A 17,321-nucleotide genomic window follows, 5' to 3' on the forward strand; every position below is an offset into this window, starting at 1 on the left:
CAAATTCCTCATATCAGTGAGATCATATGATAATTGTCTTTCTCTGACTGACTTATTTTGCTTAGCACAATACCCTCTAGTTCCATCCATGTTATTGCAAACGGCAAGATTTCGGGGGTTATGATGGCTGCATAGTATTCCATTGTATAAATATACCACATCTTCTTTATCCATTCATCTGTTGATGGACATCTAGGTTCTTTCCATAGTTTGGCTATTGTGGACATTGCTGCTATAAATACTCGGGCGCACATGCCCCTTCAGATCACTACATTTGCATCTTTAGGGTAAATACCCAGTAGTAAAACACATGCTATTTTCAGTATACAGAGTCATGATATTGGCAGAACACTTCCAGAAGTATGATGTGATATATTGAGATCCTTAGAAAATCTTTTTTTTTTAAGATTTTATTTATTTATTTGACAGAGAGAGATCACAAGTAGGCAGAGAGGCAGGCTCTCCCGCTGAGCAGAGAGCCCGATGAGGGGCTGGATCCAAGGACCCCGAGATCATGACCTGAGCCAAAGGCAGCGGCTTAATCCACTGAGCCACCCAGGTTCCCTGATCCTTAGAAAATCTTAAAACAATTTCTATTCTGCTTATAGTAATCTCTTGTAAGTAAACAAATGTAAAAATACATAAACACCCCTAATACTGATGCTGTTGATATCAACAGTGGCATGGTTCAGTGAATTATAGCTCATATGTCTATATGATTTAATATTATACAAACATTCACCAGTGTGAATGTTTGAGGAATATTTCTTAAGGTCTACATAATATAAAATTTCTACTATATATGTATAACTCCAAGGAATTCATCAAAATATTAATAATGGTAGTTTCTATCTATTGGATAAAGGGTGAGATATATTTTTTAAACTGTCTAATTTTCTAAAATGAGCATAGATACACATTATAATTAGAAACAAATAAGCATTGCTATAAAATAAGCCAGAGAATTTTATAATGTAATTAAAAACATTGTAATTGAAAATATGAAAAACAAAAAAAAGGTAACCTGCAATTATTGGTAGATTTCACTTAAGTAGAAGCCTCATTTCCTAAGTTTTAGATTAACTAGTTGTCACTGTTTTACTTTTTATTTATTTTTTAAGATTTTTTTTATTTATTTGAGAGTGAAAGAGAGAGAGCATAAGGAAGGTGAGGGACAGAGGGAGAGGAGAGAGTCCCTGTTGAGTGGGAACCCAAGGCATTGCTCTATTCTTGGACCTTGAGATAATGAGCCAAAGGCAAATGCTTAACTGACTGAGGCACCCAAGAACCCCTGTACTTTGTTTTAAAGTCAAAGTAGCACCCTTCTACCTACAAAGCTCGGGTTTGTTGGTCTATCTAAAGATGTAAAACATATTTACATGAGAGTAAGCAGGTTTGAAGCTGGACATTTCAGCTTTTGTCACTGAACAATTTCTACTAACCTCTTTTACTTGAATATATAAATGGCATATTATTATCTTTACGATATATATAAACATGTCTTTTAGGTACATAAGTAGAAGCCCTTGTATTTGCAAATGATTCTGGTCCAAAAAAGGGAAAACATTTAGAACCTTTCTGTATAATTATTATCACATGGCTTCAATTTCAGTAACATAAATAAATGCTACCTTGGATTCCAACAAGTTTTCCTGCCTTCCTCTTCCTTCCAAAATCATTAATAGAAGTTTCAAAACTACATACTTCTCCTCCCTATCTTCTAATTAGTCTACTTGGTTTAATTGGCAAAAGTGACACTTGCACCACGAATAGATCTCTTTCAAAGAAGACTATGATGGGCGTGATTTTCGAAGGTCTATAAAAGGTTCTGTGGCCTTCCGTAGGGCCCATCTGACCATTCAAATGGAAGCCAGCCAGCCACAAACAGTCTATGTGTCAGACAGGGAGCTTCCTTAACACATGCATATATCCCATCCCTTTTCTACTGGCACAAGTCAGAGGTGCTGTTCCAAGTGTGAAATGTGGGTATGAGCAGCAATTTACAGAGTGTGCGTTGCTTTTTTTGTGTCTGTTGGTTGGACACTGGAAAATGGGTCTGGCACAGTTCACCCCTCACAAATGCTTAATGCCATCCCTGGGGACAGAAATATCACAAGCCCAGAAAAACACAGCTTTTAGCTGCTCGGTACTGAAAATTTCAGGCAAGATTCCAAAAGCCCTCAAAGCTAATGTCGAATTGACAAAGTGCCAAAAACCTCTCTAGCATTAAGTTTCCACTCTTTATTTTCTCCCTTCAGGTGAACAGCTTGTGAAAATACTAATGTGATAATGCCACCCTGTGTTCCAAATATCTCAAAGCACCATCTTGTTAAGCCTCTTGGTGTCCCTTTGAGACTAATGGGAATTGAGCCTACTCATTCATTTTACAGATGAGAAAATCCCACAGGAGGCAGGTCAAATATCTGGGCCCTGGTCATGAAGACTTATCACATACGTCCCAGGTCTGAATTTTGTTTTCAAAACAATGCCAAAGTATTGTAGGAAAGAACCTGAAAAGTTCAACTAACATCAAAAAGGGCTAGAGCAAGTCTCAAGAAGAATACTAGTGGGTTGAGGTAATAAACTTGTGAAAGTGATCAAAACACATCCCAGGAGGGGGGCGCCTGGGTGGCTCAGTCGGTTAAACGTCTGCCTTCAGCTCGGGTCATGATCCCGGGGTCCTTGGGTCAAGCCCCACGTCAGGCTCCCTGCTCAGCGGGAAGCCTGCTTCTCTCTCTCCCACTCCCCCTGCTTGTGTTCCCTCTCTCACTGTCTCTCTCTATCAAATAAATTAAAAAAAAAAAAAAAACACATCCCAGGAGGAATAACAATAAGGCACAGTCTAGGCGTGAAGCCAATTAGTAGCAGTAAGAATTGGTGAAGGCCATTAGTAGATCTAATGTAGCTCTAGGGGCATCTTAAAACAAGAGGCATGGTAGATTTCTGTCCTTTATTTTTAGTACATCTGAGCCCCCATCTCATAATTATAGAATCCACTGTTATGGAACCCCAACCTGCCACACCAACTAAAAAAGTAACTTTCCTTCCCTGAATCCTAGCAATCTGGCTTTGAATACATGATCTAAACCAGTCAAGGGGATGGCCCTATTAGGGCTCTGAAACTGGAGGAAATGTCCCAGAGAAGCAAGGGATGTTTTAGAGCTCCTATGACCACTGTATCCACATCCCATGAAGCTAATAGCACTTGAACAATGTCTTCCTGTAGGTGTGCCTTTGAAGTTCTGGTCAACCACATTCCCTTGGTGCCCCCTTCTCTACTGAGCATGATTCTCTAGCTTTCCTGTCAATCCAGTGAGATAGCTGATAATAAAATAATTTTTTCTAATAAATAAAATTTTATTATTCTAATAAATTAATTTTTAGCTGTAATTAACTAGGGTCAGGTTCTGTAATTTGTAACCTGGAAGACTGAAGTAGGCAGTGGCCAAGGATGTAGAGAAGTTAACATCAAGCAAATCCAGAAGCATATGTCAAGCTTGTAGCGGCAGGAACTATAGGTTTGGAGGAAGAACCCCTTCCAGGTGGAGGAAGTACAGGTATGGTACAAAGTACCACAGACTAAAATCCATTCTCTTGTTTTATTTTTATGTATCCTATAGGACTATGTTTTCCAGTCTCCCTTGCAGTTAAGTATGTCATCTGACTGAGTTCAGTAAAAAGAATGTGAGTTGAGTGATGTGTGTCTCAATCAAACCTGGCCCACTAAAACCTTCCACATGTGCTGTTCCATTTCCTTTTCCCTTTCTGGTTTGCTGGAATGTAGATTATTTTAGGGTGGCCTTGGAAGCCGCTTGTTAAAGATGGCAGAGCCCCCAACATCTCCCATCTGCTAAATGACTCTATGAAGAAGGACTGTCCCGCTGACTTACTCACCAGTCCAGTATTGATACCTAACCAAGAAAGAAACTTCAGCTGTGTTTGAACTATTGTACTTTTGGAGATTTATTTGTTATAAAATAGCCTAAATATACCACATACGGTAAAAACTTAATTGGTCAAGAAAGACATTCAAATTAAGAGCAGGGCCAAAAGAAAGGCTGTTATTTTTATTTAACTATGAAATGAGAGGTAAATACTGAGTCTTTGAATTGATGAAATTTCCCTCAATTAGTAAAAGAACAGATGACAGTTGAGATAGAAACTCTAACAGTAGATATGGCTATACAGGTTGAAAGGATGCAAGCAAAAAAAAAAAAAAAACTCATTAGAGATTTGACAATCCTGAACAGAATTGTAGAATTTATTAGAGATCAATAAACTTAAAATCTTTGTTTTTTAATGCATTGAAGTATCTCCACACCAGAGATAATGACAAGATAAATTCTAATTCTGATTCTACTTTTTCCCCGTTAACCTTGTTTTCCCTTCCTAAATAGATTCAAAAAGTGATGCATTTTACCCTCCCTCCTGGGTGATTTTTTTTCCCCATCCTCTATCTTAATTAATTTCTCAATTTCTCTCTGTCTTACTTCTTCTCAGGTGAGTAGTTCCAAGAGGATCAGTCAAATTTGGGTAATCATATTAGTTCTGAGATCATGCAATGCCTTGAGCATGTACCCCAAAAATGTTTGTTGAATGAAGAAATTATTCTCATTTTCATTTTTAGGGAGACAACATTGCACTAATGTTGACTCTCCATGTTCAAGTTGAAAGAGATCTTGGAGATCAGTTAGTCCAACTGCTAGACAAATAGACAGACACATACACACATACATTATAGAGTCTATCCAGTCTGTGCATGCATATTTCTGATGATGAGAAGCTCACTTCTTTATAAAAAAGCCTATACCACTGAAGCACAGCTCCAAAGCTTAAAAAGTTGTACTTATTTTAAATTTTAAAATTTCTTCATAAAACTTCCACTGATTACTTAGCATTGGGGTTTCTTGGTGACCACATTCCCCAGTAGAAATTCCCGTGCCTGGTAATCAAAAAACCTGCTTTCTAGTTTCGACTTCAGCTGACCTACTATCTGACCTTTGACAAGTTGTTTCTCCTCTCCTGTGAATGAAATTTCCTCAACTATGAAATGAGAGGTATGAAAAAAATATATTTAAGGTCATTGATTAAAAATGACAGCCCATTACATACCACTAGAGACTTATCTCCAGGCTAACTCTGATTAATTAGTTAACACTATTTTGATTAGTCTACTTAACCAGTAAAAATGAACCAATTTGTATTATTGTTTCATCCACAGTTTTTTATCTTCTCAAAGATATCAAAAAAATACTTCAATGTCATATTGAAGTCCAGATACAATGCCTTTATTAATATTTCTAGTAATTACAATAAAACTTAAAATGGATACATTTGTATGACTTCCTCTAAGGCACTGAAGTTTGAAATTCTTTTCTAACTACCCTCAAATTGTTAGGCTGAGTCTATCTTTGAACAGTTACTAAAATTATTATATACATATTAAAATATTATAAATATTATATAGATAATATATCATGGATTGTCAACAGACCGGCTTACTATGCCAAAAGTCTGACCTGCCCAGGATAGGTTGATCAGTTCCAATGCACCCACCATGAAACCCTAGGTGGAGAAATGTTTCTTTCCTGCCATTGTGCTGCACAGGGGTCAGAGATCAAGAACCAAAAGAGAAATTTCCTGGAGAAATATGCTATTGATATCACTGCAGAATGTCGAATTCAAAATGGGTTTTCTATCAAGATGGGTCTTATTAATGATGTCAGGCATAGTGCAATGTAGTGTGTCAAGTGCAGAAGTGCCAATGAGATGGTGTCAAAGATCTAAGTAAGATGAAAATTAGGAGCACAAAACAAATTAGGCAAGATGTAAATGACCTCAGTTCATCCCATTAACTGGCTACCTGGTTATGCGTTTGTGCTTTATACTCCAGCTTGAGTTTACTTATGGGAGGGAGCCAGATTCATTTAGAGGTACTGAGATTTAAAAGACTAGTTAAAATGAGAAATGCATGGTATTCAGACTTATTCTCTTTAGAGGATATTTTTGTTCTTTCAGTTACTTGGACATTTTCCTTAGAGAGTCTCTAAGCCCTTCTCAGTTCTCTGAAATGGTTCCAGTTTCTCCATATTTTCTAGTAATATTTAATATAAATTTCACATCAGTTTAGGTCATATCTACTTAGGCCCAACACGTACTAAAAAGAATGTGTCTTGTGAGTAAAACTGGGAGAGGAAGGAACATTTAATGGTAAAATGTGACAACTAAAAACAAAAATGACTTGGTGGAAATCTCTGTGCAGAAGCCTCAATGCAGGGTGATATTCTAGAAAGCTGAAGAACAGCCCTTGGAGACCTGATGTCACCCTATCCATAATGCTAGAACCTTACTGAAACCCAAAATCCATTAGGAACCAAACAGGGTCCTACTTCATTAAAATAATCTCAAGACTCCCTGTTTCCATCTAAGAAACTACCCTTTGGGATTTTTCTACAACATGTTCCACTTTTAGGCTCTTCCCTAATGAGACTGGTCCTGTTGGGACACTAGTTACAAGAGCTGCTTTCAATAGGAAGCTGTGATGGAGACTGTTGCAACAGAAATGAGTCTGTGAGTATTTGGGATGTAAAAACAATTTCCAAAAGCAACTTAACCTTTTTTGTGCACAAAATGGGTTGAAAATAGCTGTAAGAATCTCACCTGTCAATCAGCTCCCTCTATATTCAGCCACCCTGCAAAGCATCCTAACTTGGGTGGTTTTCAACTAAGTAAATATGCCCTTAAATCCTTTGTAGTCAAAGGTTATCAAGCCTTTGCAAGGATGGGTGGACCATGAAAAAGAGATCCATGAGCATATTTTCACATTGGCAAGAAAAGCAAAATGTCACTCACCAAATTTAAGATTGTTCACACACATCTGCTACCACCAGAATGTTATAAACAGAAGAAAAAGAAGAAGAGGAGGAGGAGGAGGAGGAAGAGGAGGAGAAAGAAAAGAAGGAAGGAGAAGGAAGAAATGTGAATGTTCATAGTCTTGATAGCTCCACATATATTTCTATTGTTCAGATGACTTATGCTATTTCAAAAATGACTGAAAGGCTATCAAAGCAGAAGCCAAACATGTTTGTAGTTTGTCATATAGGAATTATTTTTTGTTAAATAAATACACAGGCAACCATATCTCAACTACAAAATGTATGTGCTAGAGAGCTGTTATTATAAATATATCACTAAAATGTGTGTAAAAGGAAATATAAAATGTTAAACTTCCCACAATCTCATAAGTGAATCACATCCTTGTGAGAGAGGTACAGAGACAAAGATTGCCAGAGAATAAATTTCTGAATTGGGTAGATTTCTCCACATTTCAGGACATAAAACAGATGCGTTTTGTGACATAAGCCTCAAATACTCAAAATTAGGATATTACAGTATAATCAACCAGAATGATTTGTCCAAAGTCCACTACCAGCAGAAAATTAATGCAGTTTATCATAAAGAAACAAAGTTTTAAAGTCACAGAAGTGCACACAACAGTTATTTCCATAGTGTATGAAAGGCACTACTACACATCTGTAACAATCAAAGCAGGACTATAAAATTTGGGAAAATGAAACTAAAAGAACTAGAGTCATAACTCTACCTTTCACTCTTTTCAAAAACGATTTCTTTTATATATTGACACAAATTAAAGAAATCACCAGTGGATTTATTAAGCCAAGCAGTTAGAAATGTATGAAAAGACCTCCTTAATATAAAATTAAGTCTCATCCTCCAAAATCTTGCACTTCATACACTGTCAAAATGTAAATGTCATTTATCTAAAAATCAAATGCCAAATTACTAAAGAGTTAAGGAGCAACACCAAATTCACTTAGAAATTATTTTTAACAAAAAGAAATTAGTTGCATTTGAATTAGGGGTTTAGCTAAGTAAATTACATTTACTACTGGTTTTTACATATGAGAAGGACTATTGAGGAAAATAAACTCCATATTACAATAATATAAAAAGATAGCTTTATTAGACTTTAAAATAAACAGCTCATTGTGAAAATAAAAAAATAAAGTTCCACGGGCGCCTGGGTGGCTCAGTGGGTTAAGCCGCTGCCTTCGGCTCAGGTCATGATCTCAGAGTCCTGGGATCGAGTCCCGCATCGGGCTCTCTGCTGAGCAGAGAGCCTGCTTCCCTCTCTCTCTCTCTCTGGCTGCCTCTCCGTCTACTTGTGATTTCTCTCTGTCAAATTAATAAATAAAATCTTTAAAAAAAAAAAAAAAAAAAAAATAAAGTTCCAAACCTCACTTAACTGACCTGAGAAGAGATAATTATTTGTTATAGTACATTTTTATAACACTATGTTCTCTGAAACAAATTTGAATAGTTAATCAAAATATCAATTGGGGTCATTCTCAGCAGTAATTTGAAGTTTTTTTTCTTCACTGGTTAAGTGGTATCATATCATAGAACTACACCTTTGACAATCTTAAGGAGGGTATTTAAAGACATTTTTTAATAAACCATTTCTTTAATTTCTGGCTTGAACAGTTAATTTGGACTATTTTGAAACTAATAAAATATTTTCAATGATGCCTAAAGGTATGTCTTTAGTGGCCTTTTATCTAGTCATTTTATAAAAGGATTTGTCCTTTCCACTTAGTATAGGTTTTTACTGTATATATTTTATACCACTAAATTTAAAATTTTGATAAGTTATCCAATATCCCCAATGTGTCCCAAAATTAGAATACTTAAAACATGTGCTCTTTTTGGTAACCGGAAGTATAACTTGGAATTAAAAAATTAAAAACTGTCTTTCTAAACACAAATCAAAAACTACTTTTCAAAAATAGTTTTTACAAATGACAACAAATCACATAGTTGGGATTTTTAAATTGTGTACATAAAAACGCTATTTCCAAAGCACTTGTTTTGTTCAACTGCCATGCAATTAATTTATGGCAAATTAAAACAAAAACTTAGATTCTAAAACTTCAAAGCACCAAACATTCACATATCAACTGCTGGAATGAGAAAGTAATTTTTCAAATTAATATATTAACACTTCCTAAAATAGTATCTTTAAGTGATTAATACTGAATTTGAAATGGAATGAAAGCCATCACTTTTTACAGCTAAATTTAGCATAGCTCAGTTAGACATCAAAGTTTCCTTTCTATGTATGCAAAAATAGGATACACGTAAAAAACATAACAGACATTTAGAAAACTTACACTTTCAGATTGCTTGCTCTGGTCACAGCCCCAGGCCGCCTTCGTCCCACACTGCCCAGATCTCTCCATGGTGCTGAAGAGCTGCCCTTGCCCATTTGAGAGGAAAGTTATTTATTGAATCTGTAAAGAGTTGCCTGCATTAGCAAGTAAAGTTATCTGAAGAATTTCTGTAACACATACTGCAAAGGAGACGCTTTGCCCTTCAGTTATCAACCACGATGCTCAGGTGGCTCAAAGAAGATTTTGGAGCAGAAATCTTCAAGTATTGATAAAAAAGGGAGAGAGTTCTGTGGGAAATGAAGTTTGCTGATTTTCTTCAGTGTTCTTCAGATTGAAAATACACACACACAGACACATACACATATGACACATACACATACATACAGAATACAAGACTATCCAGAGAACTGATGATTCCATAAAAGTTCTTGATCTTAATGCAGAAAACGAGCTCCCACTAGCCCAAAGCATCCAATTCACTTCATCTTATCATTGCATCTACTTTCTATTGAAAAAAAAACAAAAAAACAAAAAAACAGTAAACTGAAATAAAGCTCAGAATTCAACAAGGCACTGCACACACTATGTAAACAGGTTTGCCTTACTGTAGCATTAGCCTCTGTCTGCTGAAGATTATCACAGCAGAAATCAGGCTCTTGCGGCTTTCACAGATTATCTCTTTCTGAAGCTGAAACGTATAAAGAGCCACATGACACCCAATGATGTCATCTCTAAAGCAGGTCACAGTTGCTGCGGTATGTAGATGAAGTTCTTCTAGTGAAGTGTTTGGCATAGTGATTTTCTTGGAAATCTACTTGCATTAAATAGCATGGTCTTCTATCAATATACTTAACCCTATCAAAATACAGCCATGAAGAGAAAATCAATTTATTCCTCATATGTGAAGCAGCTTGTCTGTTTAAGTTAAAATCAGCTTCTGGCACTGCTTTGGAAATGAATAATCGTAATTAACTCAGAGTGAATATAGTGAAGAAATTGTTATGAGAACTAGAGGAATTGTAGAGACATATAATCCACTCCTAAAAAATCTTTCAGAATTTTTAGCAAGTTAAAAGAAACTTATTCTTTTTAAAATAAATCCACGAAAAATTGCAAAATAAAAAATAAGGCAACCGTCTTCAACTTCTAACAACATTTTATGCAATGAAATTTCTTTTTTAAGATTTTATTTATTTATTTATTTATTTGAGAGAAAGAGCAGGGTGAGTGAGAGAGAACACGAGGCAGGGGAGGGGGAGGAAGAAGCAGGTTCGCCACTGAGCAGGGAGCCTGTTGCGGGGCTCAATCTGAGGACCCCAGGATCATGATGTCTAACAAACTGAGTCACCCCGGTGCCCCTATGCAATGAAATTTTTTAAAAAGTTTCAAAGACATAGAAAAATCTTAATGAAAGGATCTGAGTATGTCTTCAAATGTTGGTAAGAAATTTTAACTTATTACTTTGAGATATTTTTCAGCTCTGAAAAAAGTAACAATTAAAACTTTAACTATACCTACTCTGTACATGTAATTTTTGAAAGTAAACATAGATACTACTTTAAAGAATGTATAATGAGAAATGCCCATTTCTATTCTGTGTAATGCATTTCTTTTCTCTTTCTGAAATATGTAGTCACACATCACACTTGAGGATTTTCAGTCATAGTTGACATTCCTGTGAGCTAATAGTTAAATAATCTAATCCCCTTTTATGATAACTAAATAATCTTCACAACCAAAGTGAAGAATAACTTAAAACTAATCAGAGTTTACTGAATGTATCCCCTTTAATAAAAACCAAACTGAATCAAACAACAGAAATCTTTCTTGAGGAGCATAGAATAAACTGTCACGTTTTTGAGAAAGAACCATAAGTTTGAAGAAGAGAATATGGAATTTGCAAACACAGTGCCACTGGGGAAATTCCATTAAACAATAGTGACTGTTTTGGTATCAAATCAGGAAAATTTTGCTTCAGCACTTCTCCAATGTATATCTTTGCCATGCTAAAACTTTGAAATAAAAATTGGGAGAAATATATTGATCACCTGTGTGTTCTGTTCACATAAGTTTACTAAATAAAAGTTATTACTTTTTTGTAATTCCTATAACATAGTAACTTTTATACTTTAATGATGATAAGGATTACATTTTTAAAAAATTTTAAAAATACAGAATCTCGGGCCTCTTCTTGGATATTCTGATGTAATAGATCTGTTGTGGTTCTGAAATCTCTATATACATTTTAAAGTTCCCAAAGGAATTTTTACTTGAAAAACATTGCAATAATTAATATAGTACAGTATATACAATCTTACAAAAATCAAAACAGGTAAAAAAAATTGATATTTATCATAATAAAAGGTCATGATACATGAAGCATCCAATGTTGGGGGCTCCTTTCTTGTGTCCTCAGGCCCTAAATACTCCCACACATCAATCCTCTCCATGAAGGTGGAATAAGTAACCCTGACTGGAGGATTAGGTAAAGGGACTGGGAGCCCAGTATCATTCTCTTTCCATCTTTCTATGGGATCCACCTCCCTGCACAAGCTCTGTGGGTGAGGTTGGCAGTTTTCAGTGCTCCCCACGATTGGTAGCTTTGCCTACAAAAGTCAATAGTAGGAAGCTCAGTGTTGTCATAAGTCAGAGTTATACCCTCAAATCCAAGTTTGACAGTAAATAAAGATGAGATTTTGATATAATTCTTCCTAAATCTCTTGCCTTTCAAAATAAGTTCCTAAATCAAGATGGGGAAAAGGAGTTATTTATTGGCTTCCTAAAACTACATCTCTGACACTGTTACATTGTTAACTAGGCTTGTCCTTTTTATTTAAACTCTACAAGCCAGTTACTGTAACAAGTTTTACATGTGAAGTAAGTTAATTATATTTGTATTTGCATAATATAGTTCTATATAAAAATCCTATAAAAAGGAATGTAAAAATTTCATTGAAAGTTTCAAAATGCATTCTTCAACTCCTATTAATTTTATTATTGAGCCACTGAGAAATTCCAGCTCTTTGAATTTTTATTCAACAAGCACTAATTCTAGAACAGCATTTCCTGAAGTGTTCCATGGGTTAACAGTTTAAAAAGATATGACTCTTATTGGGTTTCATGGTCAAAGAAGTTTGGAAAATATGAAAAACAGTACCTCCCCCCACACACACTCAAATTCAAAATATGTGTTAGGTTAGGAAGTCTCTAAGATGTCCTGGTATAAATAATTGTCTTATTTTACCCTTTCCACAATTAACATCCATCTATATCCAATGAAACTACTATTCTAGGTACCATATTATGGGAAATTCTGCTCTAGGAGATATTTTAGCAGTCAGATTTTTATTAAAAATAATACCTAAAACCTTCTATACAATTAATCAATAAAATGTTATGATCTATTATAAGTTACCAGTGCCTCTGTGACAAGAATTGCCAACCAGGACCAGGGAATTATGTAAATTTTGCAAGAGCAAAGGTTGAGTGCATTTGGGTGATTGTATTGCCAGTGCTTGGCAAGGGGCCAGCACACAGTAGGCACTCAGATATTTGTTGAATGAGTGAACAGACAATGCAGACCCAATCTAGGGATGTGAATAACTAACCCCCTCCTACTGATGTCTTATTTACAAAAAAAAAAAAAAAAGAAAGAAAGTCCAAAAGAGCCTTAGGCCAGTGAGCTTCCAGAATGAAAGGAATAAAAGAGTAGATCTTCCTCTAGTGGGACCACATCTAACTTCTCCTTGGATCCTAAAGCATCATTCATACTCACCCAGTGAATGAATTACTGATTTGTAATACTGAAAATGGATTTTATAACAGAGGGTGCACTCTTGGTCTTAACAAGGGGATTTGACACTATAGCTCACCAAAGCTGCAGAATAAGGATGGGATCTACATGAGGACAAAGACTGAGATAGGACTTGAGATAAAGTGGAAAGCAAACAAGTTCCTTCTCAACTCTGTGCTTTATCAAAATTGAGGTGCTTGATGCTTAGGTTTTTGCAACTATACTGAAACATCAATAACTTCGAGATTGCTAAGGAGGCTTGATTATATTATTATGGATGAGTGGATCTGATATCAAACAATGAATTGTAAATTTTGCATACCATTCTTAACCCCAAAAATGATCGGTATTAGCAGTTCTCAAAAAAAAAATTGTAATCCCCAAATTGAAACAACATACTTATTTTTAAACCTGTTGAGAAAAAGGTCTTCCAATCCTTAAGTTAAAAGGACAATTTGAGAAAAAGAATCTGTAATATAAACCAATATTCAAAAATATAAAAAGGAGTGTTTTGGCAAAAAGATAACAAATATTTTTATATATAAACATATTAATTCAAACTGTCATATAAGGTTATAATGTAATTTCTAAAACTTTGAGGAAAATTTGTTCTCTAAGACCCTAGTTTGAAGAAAAGAGAATTCTATCTACTTTTATATAATTCCCAAGAAGTTTTCTCTTTTTACATATGATTACTATAGTCTCTGAACCAAAGTTTGGGGTTAGACTGACAATTTGTGCTATTTGGGGGTATGAGAGGCTGGATGAAACACAGAGTTTGGATAACAACCATTAAAACTCCTGGGACCTAAGTTTATAACAACAGCTGGGCATAATACTGTAACTTGTCCCTGACCTGGAAAATCTAGGTTATTAAATTATTGAGTAGCACAAGGCTTACATTCTCTATAATTTTACAGCTTTCAAGACTGTACTGGAAGAAGTCCCAGGAAATCTTTTAGGGTCTGAGTTCCTCCCCCTACCTCGCCCCCCCAAAATAAGTGTGACTTTATGAGGAGCCTTTATCCTTTTAGTCCCCACATTTTTCCTGATGTATTTAAAGCCTAAAAGTTGTAAATTTCAAAATGGCCAATAGAACTTGAAGGTAATAAAGCAGTCTGAGTGCGGGTGTACATGCCATGTTTGGCAGATAGAACCAGTACTGGCTTTTGGTAGCCAGTATTTGGGAAGGTGTGGTAGATCACCTGGCTGCCTGTTGCTAACTATCCAGCAACTCTTGCTAAAGGCAAGGGCAACCCAAGCAGCCCCAACCATATGAGGGCTCCATGGGCTTCTCTCCAGGACAACCGAAGTAATGGGGTCTTTAGCTGGCCCAGACCACTGATCTTTGAACCTGCTCAGAACTGTAATTTTTCCTGATCAGGAGTGAAGTCATTGTGGCTGGAGTTGTACAGCTGCTGGAAGAGTGCTATGGCATTGACCTGCCTGTGAGATGAAGCCACATAACTCTGTTCACCCCAACATGCTGCAGATCCCCCCATTTTTTTCCCCAAATCTGAAGACAGCAGAGAAACCTAGACTTGCTTTTACTACGTATATGGGTGTGGTCTCTCACAAGAGGCCTGCCCACTGAGAAGCAAAAATACTTTCACCTGCTTTTACCTTTGGAACTTGAAAATTAGTCTTTACAAGAAGCAACACTAAAACAAATTCTTGATGTATTACTTTGTATTGTACAGTTCCAGTCTCAGAACATACATACATATTCTGAATATATATATTCTAAGATACAATTTGGTTCGCCTGTATTCATCAATCTGAAGCAGGCAGTGTGCACCTTAATAGGAACAGAGTTAAAAATTCCACTTCTGCTCTTCACGAGATTTGCAGTGTTTTGAACAAATGGAGTGTTTTCAAAAACAGATACAGAATCCACTAACATTTATTGAGAGCCTTCAGGGTCTCACACTCTGTGCTACATTTTACATATGTAGTGCTGTTTAATCTTCACAGTGATATCAATCCATCTTTAAATGGGTGTTACTTCCAGTTTGCAGATGAAGAATGGTCTCTTAGGTGGTACACTTTAGACTCACAAAAATTGTGGCAGAGCTTCTATTAAGTCATGTCCTGTTACTAAGCCAGGGCTTTGTTCCATGAGCCACAGAGACTCCTACAGGTCACACCATAATAATATGAGAACACATTGGAATAAGTGGGTGTGGCCAGGAAGATACATCCAAATAGAAACAAATGGAATTTAAAAAGTCGCCAAATAATCCAAAGATTCTTCTGAAATCTGAGAGCTATCTTAATGATTTGTGAAAAGGTTACCTAGTCATTTAGAAAGTACCATTTCACAGTTTCTGTCCATGATCTTCTATTAGACAAATTATAGATTTTTCAGAGCTGGGAACTAAAAGTATAAGTACTTGGTCATGTGGAATTGATTAATGACAAATACACAAATCACTTTCCACTATTGTCCTCTATGCAATAACTAATATTTTTATGATAAAAAGTTCTTTTTTTCTCACTTTGATACCCACAAGCTCCATTACACAATAACTTGCTATTCAAAATTGCTATCCCTAAAATAAATAAATTTTTCTGTTACCTCATGATACATTGTGGTATAAGGACATTTAACATTCAAATTGCTAACATAATTTCATATATATCTTCCCTCCTGTTGCTCTTTAATTTGGCACTGAACAGCTGAGGTTTGAGGTTTTAATCAAAGAGCATTGAATGAGGCAATTTATAAAATCAAATGAGGATTCTTTTTTCAATTATTTCATTCACTGTTTATACCTACTAAATTGTAGAATAGTCTTAGAAATGCATTGATGCACAGATTATTTCTTCCTCTGCTTGACCATGTCTAAATGCAGGCTTATTTTCAAGTGGTACAATATAGTAGAATAGTGAAGCATGACGGCTACAGCCCAATGAGTAACTCAAGGCAAGTTAGTTTCTCTTTAGGTCTCATTTTCATCAACTGTAAAATGGAGATACACCTCCTTCATATGGTCAGTGAGGGGATTAAGTGAAATAATCCATGGAAAGAATTAGCAAGGTGCCTGTCACATCACAAGTGCTCAGCTCTTATTAAGATGATGACTTTGAGAGCTCATACTGAAACATTACTGGTCTTATATTTTTTAGAGCAGAAATATTCTCAGAACTATATTAATCATTATGCTTAGCCAAAAGAGAGCAAAAGCACGCAAGAGCATCATTCTCAGCTTGGCACAGGGACTCGCCCAGCTCAGGTTGCTGGCTTCCCATGCACACAGGCCTGGGGCAGACGGCTCCTATAGGCAGTAACTGCAGTTCCTATAGTCATGGGGCAGGCAGAGCAGCTGGAATGGCCCACGGGTTAGAGAAGGGCAGACTGGCCTCCAACTGAGGTTGTGTTAGAGGACAGTAGAAAGTTAGTAGTAGGGACAAGACAGGCAGCTGATCAAATTCAAGAAGACAGACAACAGTCTAGGCAACAACAGTGACAGATCAAGCCCAGAGAAAGAGGGCTGAGTTCAGCTAGCTGGAGATAAACGGTGGGAGTTAAGGTCCCAGAGAATCCCCCAGGGAGATACCTCATTGAGAGCATTTGACCTGGACTGCAGGCTTTTTACCCCTGAAGTTCCAAATGGACTCATTTTATTAGAGAAAACTCATCTCTTTATCATAGACAAGGTGGGCCGGGGATCATCCTTATCCTCTCCATAGACTTGAGGTCTATCGGTCAGAGAGTAGTAAGACCAAGTCTGCCTATTTGGAACTCCTTCTAAGTATGTATGAACCCGTGGTGTGGTAGGCTGATCAAAGTAGAGCAGAGTCACTTTCATGGGGCTGTGACCACCAAAAGATGTAAGAATGAATCTTCTGAAAGAAGTCCCAAACAAAGTGATGATCATGAGAAATAAAACAACTTTAACTAGACATACCAGCTCCAAACAATGAAGCTTAAAGTTTTTAAAAATTATGAAATGGATATTTTACCTGCCTGACAAACTAGAGACTTGGGGATGTTCCAGCCACTTATATTTTTCGTATTTTATTTTGCACATTTAGTGTCACGTTACTGCCGTCATCCATGCCAAAGCTGTTGTTATAATCAATAACCTCTAATAGAATTCTGGGCAGGGTCTGTTTGTTTTCTGAAGCTAATTCCAATAATGTTTTCTGAAAATGTCTTGATTCTCACTGTTTATAAGCAATCGGGAGTGAGCCAGACTTCTGCACAATGAAGAGAGTTATCCTGGTCCCATGAGCACAGAGATAAGGTATGATGATACAGTGGTGAAGCAGGGTGCCACTCCCAATTCATCCTGAGACACACAGAAGAAACTAGCCTGCTGAGGACATTGGAG

The 17,321-nt window shown here is 36.3% G+C and overlaps 1 protein-coding gene across 4 annotated transcripts in view; it reads right to left on the bottom strand.

The window, feature by feature from the left end:
• LOC116590758 (IQCJ-SCHIP1 readthrough transcript protein) overlaps positions 1-17,321 on the bottom strand; it is a 742,659-nt gene that overhangs the window by 524,507 nt on the left and 200,831 nt on the right. The window contains exon 1 of one of the 4 annotated variants that reach the window (XM_032343034.1): positions 9,192-9,284. The exons of the other annotated variants lie outside the window; for them this stretch is intronic. Coding sequence (XP_032198925.1) covers positions 9,192-9,260 — 69 coding nt within the window. The 5' untranslated portion in view covers positions 9,261-9,284. Of the gene's footprint in view, positions 1-9,191; positions 9,285-17,321 lie in introns of those variants that run through there. 4 annotated transcript variants of the gene reach the window in all.

The sequence above is a fragment of the Mustela erminea genome, chromosome 1, assembly GCF_009829155.1.
Source record: "Mustela erminea isolate mMusErm1 chromosome 1, mMusErm1.Pri, whole genome shotgun sequence".
Lineage (NCBI taxonomy): Eukaryota > Metazoa > Chordata > Mammalia > Carnivora > Mustelidae > Mustela > Mustela erminea.